The sequence below is a fragment of the Pyrus communis genome, chromosome 2 (genome assembly GCF_963583255.1).
Source record: "Pyrus communis chromosome 2, drPyrComm1.1, whole genome shotgun sequence".
Taxonomy (NCBI): Eukaryota; Viridiplantae; Streptophyta; class Magnoliopsida; order Rosales; family Rosaceae; genus Pyrus; species Pyrus communis.
Genome location: NC_084804.1, coordinates 454115 through 464889, shown reverse-complemented (window position 1 = coordinate 464889; position 10775 = coordinate 454115). Strand labels below are relative to the sequence as shown.

The 10775-nt window shown below is 37.5% G+C and overlaps 3 protein-coding genes across 4 annotated transcripts; 1 reads left to right on the top strand and 2 right to left on the bottom strand.

Annotated features, from left to right (window-relative positions):
- Positions 1-427: 427 nt before the first annotated feature.
- Positions 428-1612, bottom strand: LOC137727095 (long-chain-alcohol O-fatty-acyltransferase-like). The gene has a single exon (XM_068466028.1). The coding sequence runs from the start codon at positions 1604-1606 to the stop codon at positions 476-478; it is 1131 nt and encodes a 376-aa protein (XP_068322129.1). The 5' UTR covers positions 1607-1612; the 3' UTR covers positions 428-475.
- Positions 1613-3294: 1682 nt separating this feature from the next.
- Positions 3295-7707, bottom strand: LOC137726207 (uncharacterized). 2 transcript variants are annotated; one of them, XR_011067602.1, is made up of 11 exons: positions 7619-7707; positions 6846-7206; positions 6491-6735; positions 6305-6389; positions 5632-5817; positions 5369-5536; positions 5065-5265; positions 4388-4559; positions 4136-4307; positions 3883-4042; positions 3295-3552 (listed from the first exon to the last, which is right to left on the bottom strand). XR_011067602.1 is itself a non-coding variant. In XM_068465095.1 (10 exons), the coding sequence occupies exons 2-10, from the start codon at positions 7200-7202 to the stop codon at positions 3949-3951; spliced, it is 1680 nt and encodes a 559-aa protein (XP_068321196.1). In that variant the 5' UTR covers positions 7203-7206; positions 7619-7707; the 3' UTR covers positions 3585-3948. The 2 variants fall into 2 exon arrangements, 1 of the variants encoding a protein (XP_068321196.1); XM_068465095.1 differs by lacking the exon at positions 3295-3552 and having other exon boundaries at positions 3585-4042.
- A 1324-nt stretch (positions 7708-9031) lies between these two features.
- On the top strand, positions 9032-10114 carry LOC137726882 (F-box protein SKIP23-like). The gene has a single exon (XM_068465833.1). It carries the CDS (start codon positions 9032-9034, stop codon positions 10112-10114), a length of 1083 nt encoding a protein of 360 aa, XP_068321934.1.
- The last annotated feature ends 661 nt before the right edge of the window (positions 10115-10775 follow it).

Genomic DNA, 10775 nt, shown 5'->3' with positions numbered 1-10775 from the left:
TCACGAATAAGAAACGTAATCATCTTGCATCAACTTTAATTAAAATACTCTCGAACTATATTGTTGTTTCTAACTTCACTAAGCCAAAATGAATTTTGACACCAGCCACAAACTTTAACTAACCAGGCAAAATTGGCACTTACTTTTATCAAAATGGAAGTGCTATTCGAGCAGTTAATAAAATAAATGGTACTTTAACGAAAAGTTTTCAGTACTATTTACTTTAACGAAAGACCATATTTTTACATTAAAAATTCAATCATGATACTATTCAATTTACGATTTATTTTATTATTTTCGTTAAAATTCAAAATTTTCAAATATTTTAGTTAGTTTTCTTTAAAATGAAAGCAGTAGATAACTTTTTCTATACGTGTCAACAAAATTACAAAGTTTCCAACTTCGATAATTTATTAAATTATGGGATTCCTCGGTTGCACTAACTAATTAATCATACAATAATGAAAGTGCTTTTTTATTTTCCAGCTACGATCAAGAAAGAAGAATTAACTTTAACAAAGTTACTAACACTTTTCATAAACTCAGTGAATGCAGTATATTCTCTGTACGCCATGGCGTCCGCTTCACACCGCACCATAAGAGACGGCAAAAACAACCATACCCCTGTCGCCACCACAAATGCCATCGCCAATGGCCCCGAAACGGCGGCAGGCAACCGCCACTTACCGTCAAAAGCCTTCTTGATCTCAATCTCAACGGCCAAACATATTCCGTGGAGGAGGAAGAAGCACGTCAGCTCCCACGTGGGCCACTTCCGTCCAATGTAATAGAAGATGAGCTCATGCATCACCGCCGATACGAAAAACGACGCGAGTACTGCAGGTAGTGGGGCCAGCTTTCTCCCTATGGCACGGGTGGAGATTTTCCGGATGGGTTCGTATACCGTCGGGTGGAGGATCTTGCTCACCATGATGTTCCATCTGCGTCCCCAGAAATCCTGGAGTGAGGTGGCGAGGTAGGGTTCGTCGAACTGCGGCTCGAAATCAACGCCAAGGAAGACTCGGGCCAGGGATGCGACCAAGGCGAGGATAAGTTCAAGGCCGGTGTACATGTAAATGGAGTAGAGGAAAAGTAAGATTTTAGGGTGAATAAACTGTTTTTTGTGATACACTTGTACTGACGTTGCAAAAATCAAAGCCTTGATCACATAGTTGAGAGTCGACTTCTGGCCTTTTGGGAGAGATTTTGAATTAGAAATTCTTTGCGCTGGATGTTCCGTCTTCTTTTCAGGGGTTTTGGGGTCGTTTCGGAATTTGATTGGAAGGCAAGCTAAGGGGATGAAATGATAGATGGAAGTGGGAGGGGTGGTGGCGAGGGGGCCTTTGTTAAAGGCAAAGAGGAGGAGCTTGAAGTTGGCAAGCCAAGCGAGGAAGAAAGACGATGGGCCGCCGAGAAAAATGGTGGTGAGATTGAGAGGGAGGTAGAAGAAGAAGAATACGACGGGGAGGATGGCGAGGAGTCTGGTGGTGCCGGGAGAAGTGAGGTTGCCGACGGTGTGGCAGTAGGATAGTGATGCCACAACCAAAATCCAGACCATGAAAAAGTTTGGGATTTCTCCTTCCAATTTCATCATTTCTGTAAGCATGTCTAGTGAAACTCCTAGAGTAATAATTTTTGAGGTGGAGGAAGATTGTGATATTGTATTTATATATTCTGTGAATCGATGATTTGATGGTTTTTTATTAGACGGTCGCCTACCATGACTCTTGGTCAGAAAAGTTGGAATTCCAAGTCCAGAAAGATGTAGGCATGTGCTATAAAAAGCCTATATTTTAGTTTCATATTAATTATATTACAGAGAGAAAATTGATTGAAACGGGATGAAGAGAAAGCTTTAACTATTACTTATATGTAAATAAAGAATCCAGATCCCTTTCGGATCTAGAAAAACTAAGTGTAAAAATCAAATGATTTGGATCGTTGAAATTTGATCAAATGATTATAATTATTATAATTTTTAGAGGAGTTCCGTGTTTGTAACGGTTGAATCAAATTTTAACTATTCAGATCATTTAATCATTAGACTCAATTTTTAAGGTCCGGATGGATCTCATTTCGTAAATAAATACTTTTAAGGATCAGAATAATAATTAAAGGCATCAAATAAGTTGCTTTTTCTTTTGAGTCAGCCGTGCGGAACTATGTCTTTAGAAAAACAAACTTTACGACAAATATTATCACATTTTTAGGACATTATACTAGTCGTATACAGAGAGGTGAAATGCTCCCCGGCCAAGCTAGAAATATTATTTAACTCTATGAATCTCGAGTGTTTCTGACACTTCTCTTTGAATTAAGTTTACTTGTTTCTCGAAACAATAAAAATAAATGACTTTACTAAACCAAAGTGTGAGTGGTGTTGTTTGATGATGGGTATTAGCTTTAATTTGGGGAAACTTGTTTATTGGCGTTGGAAGGAATCGAGAAAAACAGATATTAATATGGAGCAGCCCGCCTTTGGTCCACATGCAAATTTGTTTGTTTTTTTTTTTTTTTGGGTAAACTGGGAAATCTATTCGACGGCAAAGATGCCAGAACGTCCAGTGATGTTCTCTTCTAACTCTTTAGGTCGAATTTTCAGAGTGAATTTTGAGCGGCCCATGGTATTCCCCTTTAAAAGTCTTCAGCCATTTTCAAATTACCTCATCTGAGTTGCCAAACAAGTCATTTGTCTGATAAAGAAGTTGTATTGCAATCATTATTCAAAAAAGTATGGTCTGATTTGTGGCATGTGCAGAAGCTTCCCGACTTGACTCAGGGTGCCGGTCCGACTTTTCAAGGCGCTTATTCTACGTCACTGATTTAACCGTTTAAAGAAGTTTTAACGAAAAATTCTGAGTATTGTTTATTTTAACGAAAAATCATATTTTTACATTAAAAGTTCAATTCTGGTCTCATTCAATTTACTTTTTATTTTGTCCTTATCGTTAAAATTCAAAATTTTCTAACCATTTTCATTAGTTTTTCCACTAATTAAGTACTTCCAAATCAGTTTTAATTAGGTCTTCATATCAAAGTCATGACTTTCTATATATTTATGATTTATGATTCTATTACCGTGTGCTCATTTTTGTATGGTGGTGTCTTTTATATATTATATTTTTCATTTTGTCTCAAGCCGCAGGTTGAAAGTATATACAAATGACATCCAAATTTATATAAAATGGATTCATCATCGTGCCTTAATTCATTGACGCAATATCACAAAGTGAACATTTTATATGATATTATATTATTAAATTGAATAATTACGGTGATGACGAACTCATTCTATGTAAATCGTTATTCATTCAACATCTATTTGCATAATACATCGTGTTTACAATGTGGAGCAACGCTAATTCAACAGCTATTTGCATAATATATCGTGTTTACTGCGGCCATTTCCAGTGGCGTTTCAAGTAAGGGTCAAACCTGGCGTCTCCAATTTAAAACTTGTGACAACATCAACACCCAGCAGCAATTTTCAAAACCTACTCCTCACTACTAGCAGCAAATATTCTCAAACGTCCACAAAATTCTGGTAAAATTCTGGAAAATATAACACGAACGAATGTCAGCCCTCCGCCTGACGGCATCAAGAGTAATGCAACTGAATTAGAGTAGTGTAATACAGGAAAGCATCAATCAGATTACAGCTATTTGAATTACCCTAACTTGAATTACCATAGAAAAGCAAAAGCGAAATAATATTACTAATCAACACTTGGCACAGATCATTATCAAACAGTTCGCTACATTCCTTCCGGTACTTCACACCTCAATTACAAGACATTTTCAGACGCAAAGCTGTATAATATCGGTTGTTTTAATGTCAAAATTAGATCAAAACTACAAAATGTCAAATCCACAGAACCATACCATTCCGAATGTTTCTGAATTTCATGCAAATTCGATCTGCCACCTCAGTCCTCCAATCGGCTCATGTTACTGGTGCTGCTCGTATATCTGCATATATGTCTCAGACAGTGCAACCATTTGGGGAAGGGTTTCGGAGACGTGAAGGTCCTGCATCTCATACCTGAAAACAATGCCACAAGTTAGCCCTTACATTTTTCATTTTCTTTTGGTTTATATTAGGCCAACAAAATACGGAATACGGAATAGATTTTACCATTGTTCTTCGGACTTCCTTTGTACAAACACCCTGTAGGAACCCTCACCAGGTTTACCGTCATGTACAATGTTGGCAATGAGATCATACTTTGAGCGCAACCTCTCACTCTCATTGGTGGTTGACAATGGGATGTAGTCTTTCAATTCGAGATTCTTCACAGGAAAGTTCACTGAAAATTAATTCAGATACAAAATATGAGCATTACTGATTAGTCCAATGCAAAATATTTCGATAAACATATAATCTCACCTAAAGTCGGATTCTTCTCCACAAAGAAATTGTTCTTTGTAAAACGTTGCATGTGGAGAATAAGATACTGAGGTAGTCGGGTGACTCGATACCTCATCCTTGATATGCGGGGTCGGACCACTTCAGTGATAGTCTCTCCATCAAATTTCTTCAGAATGTTGAAAAGTGGGACCTAAACCAAACCAGACGGAACTGATAAATGCAAAATGCATTTTGAAAAGAAACCTCAAAATAACAGTGCTATAAAACATTTAAACAGAGAATGACGTAAGACTGATGAGGCATGCACGAAGGGCATGCTTTGGAATCTTCCGAGGCTCGGTTTAGTATTCAAGGAAAACAGAAAACCATTGCGATCAAATCAAGTAACGATGTGGAATTAAATTAACCCCTTAGTTCAAAGAAACAATTATCCTCCATTCTGACCAACAAAAATGAGAAATTGGCCAACTACCCACCTTAATGGCCTACACATTTATAACTACCCAAGATATATTATTACAGACTCCGACTGAAAGCAATCTAGCAAGTTGGACAAATGGCACCATTTAAAGTCGATGTATGTATTATGCAACTAAAGCAAATTCCAACATATTTTATTTAGCCCTGAGAATCCCCTCCACACGCTAGGAAAAAGTTACTCAAGTTGTCATACGCATGAAATAGTGTTCAAGTACCTGGGGTATTATATTTTTCTCCATCACATCTTTGAAAAGCGGTGGTGGGGGCAAATCCAATCCAAGCATCAAGAAAGGCATTTTGTAAGTTTCCTTAACAATACCATTATTTTCAGTAGCAGCACCTGTATTCTGGTCATCACCATTTTCTATTCTCTCAATACCTTTATTAGGAATCTCCTTCACAACCTCCAGTTCCCCCTATTCACAGAATATTACATATTATAATCTCAAAAACAAGTGCAGGTTAAGTTGACGCAACAACAATACAGCAAACAAAGGAAAATAAGAATAAGAAAGAAACCTGAAAGCACTCAAATATGATGCTGCTATTTTTCTTCGAAGTTCTAAGATCTCCATGCAGCTTATTAAGCAGCCATGACATGAATTCAACTGGGTCAGACTGTGCTCCAATTCGAAACCTTTTCTTACTGGCTTTCATAACTGCCTGTAGGAACTCATGCGGACTGACCTGTAGACATTACCAATTTAGAACATATGAACTTTTATGTTTAATAGCAATACCTAGTGACATGAATATGGAATCTACAAGAATCAAGATCAAACCTGTCCCTTGAAATTTCGTGCATGCCATATCTTTCTCGTTAGCTCCCCAAATCGATGAACAAGCGGAGACTTGCACTGTTGATAATTCTTAGGGATAAGGAAAAAATTTCTTAGAGGAGTGACTCTCATTAAAGATTGTATGGTGACATTCACGAAATCAGTCTCCTTAATGTTATTGAGCCCCACCTGTTTTTGGCAAAATCATGAAAACACAGGTACCAACAATTAGGAGCCAGAACTAACACCTCACGCGCTGTATCTTGCTAAAATACAAGTTGTACTAAAGTGCACCCATCATACAGATCAATTCCTAATAGATGCTGCAAGCATGAAAATACAGTACTTATGTGGTTCAACACTATCTAGTCTAACCTTATCGATGAGAGAGAAAATCTATATAATCTAACCACTGGAATCATGCTGACTGGTGCTTCCTTCGCTCATATAAAAGTCTATCAAGACTGTCAAGCAACTCTATGATAGCTCTATTTGTTGGCTAGCCACGTAATAGATTTATCATAGCTAAATACTTATTTGGCAAGGAATAAAGGTCCTTCCCCGAGTAAGTTAATACAAAGGAAAGGAAACTCTAGTATTCACCACATATGGAATTGAGAAAAGCAGCAAGAGAATGCATATGGAATCTTGTGCAAGTAAGATCAAAAAGCAATACCATTCCAGGAAGGTAATCGGAACCATCAAGTGCCCTGGACCATTGCTTGTTTTTGTCAATCTGCTCCACTTGTTCCTCAGTAAACCTGCATATAAAGAACCAAATGAATTAAAAATTATTTATTTAAGCATGCATACTTAAAAGATACTCAAGGAAGACCAGAAAAATAAGAAAATGTAATCAGACCTTGGGTTTAGGACATGCCGAATATCATCCAATGATGGGTCACTTATTTCATATCCATCGGGAAGGCAATACACTTTCTCCGTTCGAAGATTGATATAAACATGGTGTCCGGCTTCAAGGCTATGAGTATATGCATGGGACTTCTTCCCTCTGCCTTGATAATACTTCCCACAAACCAAACATGCATAAACATTCAAATTTGACAGGGACAGAGAGCAGAACTTCTCAAAATCAAAATCTAAAACCTGGACAAAGATAAACAAGCAATCAGTATCAATACACCAGATACTTTTGTCTGAATAATACACATACAAGCTGGAATACCATATTGTAACAGCTTAGAAGAGTAATATACCTGGCGATTCACGGCATCAAGATACGGGCAATCCCTCCTGACCTCGATTTCACGTCCCCGCCTTTGGTAAAGTCCTTGTTCAAGGTCATCATCATCATCATCCTCTACTTCTTCGACTTGACCCCCATTTTGTACACCCTTTTGATTATCGCCACCGTCCCCATTAGAACCATTCACAGGTGGCCTTCTGTGGTTGTCCTCGTCGTCCACATCGCCATAATTAAAACCCGGAAGTAGAGTGCCTTCAGAGGCAGGTGGCGGCAATGAATGCTCATTTAGTTTTTGCCTTTTTGGGTCCGATTCAAACCCTTCCACTTTCACACTAGCATTACCTTCATGTTCCCTCTTAGAGCTCATTCTCCTAACCCAATTTAAATCCCATTTCAACAATAATAGAAACAAATTAGGGAAAAAATCAAAATTTGAATTTCTGAAACCCTAGATGCATATCACGACGCAACCAGCAACAAGCAACAGAAAGATAGAAAACAGTTCTAATGTAAAACCTATAAAAAGTTCATAAACAAGAAAAAAACAGTCGACTGGAAACTTAATTGCAACATTCCGAGTTTTAACAGCAAAAAATAACGCATAATGCTCTGTTTGGTTGCCAAGAAAACGCGGGAAAGTGAGAGAATCACAGTGTTACCGTTACGTGCGTTAGGATCTTTCGTTGCTTGATTGACCGAATTAAATTGAAAATATCTTGAAAATTACATGTGTTTGAGAGAATTCAGATGAAATTAGCTTGGCGAAGATTGCAGAATTAGTACCTGGACCAGTTTGGTGTTCGCAGTCGGAGAAGACAGAGAGCTTTCGATTTTGTTTCGAAGGAAAACTGGAAGGGAAGATTCAGTCGAGACTCGAGAGGGAGTAGAGGAGTAACGGATTGGGCTTCCCGGAACCCTTCAGGGTAAATATGAGCCTAATACTTAATAGGTCCAAAGAGAAGTCCTGGGCCATTTTTTAATGTTATAGTAAGTCTGCTATGTGATGTTATGAATAAACGTATTATATCATTAATCAATAAATATTAGCTTGTTTGAATGTGCGTTTAAAATGACTGAAAGCTCTTTTGGTGAAAATATTTTTGAAAACAATCATTAGTAAAAATGTTAGTAAATCCTGGAAAAGCACTTAAAGTGCTTCCTGAGAGAAGCACATAACTAGTGCTTCTTGTAGAAGGCACTTAAAGTGCTTTTGGAACCCAAAAATATTTTCTCTAAAAGCGCTTTTAATCATTTTAAAAGCATATCCAAACGAGTTCTATGTGTTAAGTTAAACTTGGAATTATTTCATGAATTATAGGAATGTAGTTTCTAAATGTAATTAGTGTTCATACAACCCTATTGTAATATTTTACAGAAATCAATACATGAGCTATATTTCTACCTAGTACTCCGTAATTATTTGGCTTTAATTTGACAAGTCATATAACTACAATATGTGTTATAATGAGCGAACTGGTGACACCAACATGTATCGACATAACATTTGCATTAAAAAAATACTCAAATAATACCTTGATCATAACACATGACGGAAAAAGGAAAGGAAAAAAAAAACAGGAAAGAAGAAGTGCAAAAACCTACAAGGAATCTAATAGAGCGTATATAAATATAGTTCTAGAGTGTTGACATAGGGCAGAGCCACAATCCACAATTTACTCCGTAATTATTTGGCTTTAATTTGACAAGTTATATTACTACAATATATGTTATAATGAGTGAACTGGTAACATCAACATGTATTGATATAATATTTACATTAAAGAAATACTCAAATAGTACCTTGATCATAACACATGACGGTCTAATGCTCACGTTTCAAAAATCAGCCACTCAAAACCTAATACTATCATGAAATCAATCGAATTCGGAATTGGAAGAGGGCTAGTGCCATAGTGGAAATCAAGTGTTTTTGTGGCCCTCTTTACTCGAGTAGGCTCCCCCACTCCTTTTTCCCCACTCGCTCATAACCCTACCTAAATGGAAAAAGGAAAGAAAACAAAAACAAAAGAAACAGGAAAGAAGAAGTGCAAAAACCTACTAGGAATCTAATAGAGCGTATATAAATATAGTTCAAGAGTGTAGACACAGGGCAGAGCCACAATTTAGAAACCTCTTGTATTAGTCTCAACCCTCTCGTTATTTCTTCTTAAACAGTTTCTTTGAGTTACAGACTTGATGGCTCAGTGGTCCGATCTTCCTCATGATCTCGTCGTCTCCATCGCCAAGCGAGTGCTTCTCTTGGAGGATTTTATTGTTTTTGGTGCGGTTTGTAGATCATGGAAATCCGCCGCGACCAAGGAAAACTTTACTAGAACACATCAAGTTCCATTACTTATGCTTCCGGAGAAGAAGGGCACTACCCTCCGTGAGTTTTACAGCTTGAAACATGGCAAGGTTTTCAAACAAAATATGCCAGAATTAGTTACGGGAAAGTTGTTTTATTCTTCCCTAGGATGGTTGATGACTCAGTCTGACAAAGATTCGGAAGTTAATTTATTGCATCCTTTAAATCATATGTGCATTGAGCTTCCAGACGTTGAAACATTTAAAAATCTTCACTCGAAAGAAGAACATCGAAAACTGTTTGGTGATTTCATCGTAGGGAAATTCGTCTTGTCATCAAGCCCTTCATGGACATCGGATTATACTGTCATGATTCATAGTTGTAAAAGACTGGCATTTTGCAGACCGGGCTTGGGCGACCAACAATGGAACATTATAGATTCGTCGAAAACAAATGATCGACTATATTTCGATATAACTTATTATAAGGGAAAATTTTATGCAGTGGACTACTTCGGCGAAATCTATGTATGTGAAATTGAAGATCCTAAGGCGCCAGCAAAAACAAGGGTTATTGTCCCAAGGTTGCCGTACGAATTTAAAAGCCCTTACATCATTGAGAAACTATACCTTGTGGAATCGGCGGGGGCCTTGTTGCTCGTCAAGTGTCCTATAGAAACCATTGAGCACTTTAAGGTTTTTGAGGTGCCAACGAGTGATGGAAATTGGTCGAACTCGGAGGTAAAAAACTTGGGGAACAGAAGTCTATTCCTAGGTTGTAATTCTTCATTTTCTGTTGAGGCGTCAAACTACGGATGTAAAGCAAATTGCATATATTACACGAATCGTCCACTTCAACGTCAACAAGGAGAGGACATGGGTATTTTTAACATGGAAGATGGAAAGGTCGAGTCGTACGTAAAAGAATCACTCAATTTCCTAACTCCGCATTTGTGGGTTGAGCCTAGCTTATAAATGGTACAGATGTGCAAAACCCTAAACCGTACGTTCAGGCATGCAGTCCATGTAGATCACCAGCTCCAGAAATGCCAACCGATAGATGAGTCTATGAAATCCCATCCTCCGTTGCACCCCTATTCTATGCATGTGGGTCAGTTAACGAAATCATTCCGTTTTTTTATTTTAGTGCTGTATATAAATGAAAAGTATATGGAAAAAGGAGTGTGAAGAGTGTGAAGAAATTAGTGTACATTGAATGTCCCCGGCCGAAGGGACTTTCTCCCATGTCTTTGCACTCTATCTTTAACACGAGAAATCAAAACTAAAAACGAAATGATGATGTTGTCTCTAACACAAAAACATGTACACTAGGAAGAAGAAAGAAGAAGAGAAAGATTTGGAACAATAGAGATATGTACACTTTGCGCTTATCTATATCAGGTCAGGTCGTCGAATAGAGAGTTCGTTATTTTGGTTAGTACCTTTAAATGCGTGAAAGAGAAATATGGGGGTTTGACCATTGAAATCATAGGACTCGTTTAGAAGTACTTTTAAAATAACTAAAATGGCTTTTAGAAAAAATGTTTTTGAGTTCCAAAAACACTTTAAGTACTTTTCAAGATTCACTTGTATTTTAACTAAGAATTGGTTTCAAAAATATTTTCACCAAAAGAGT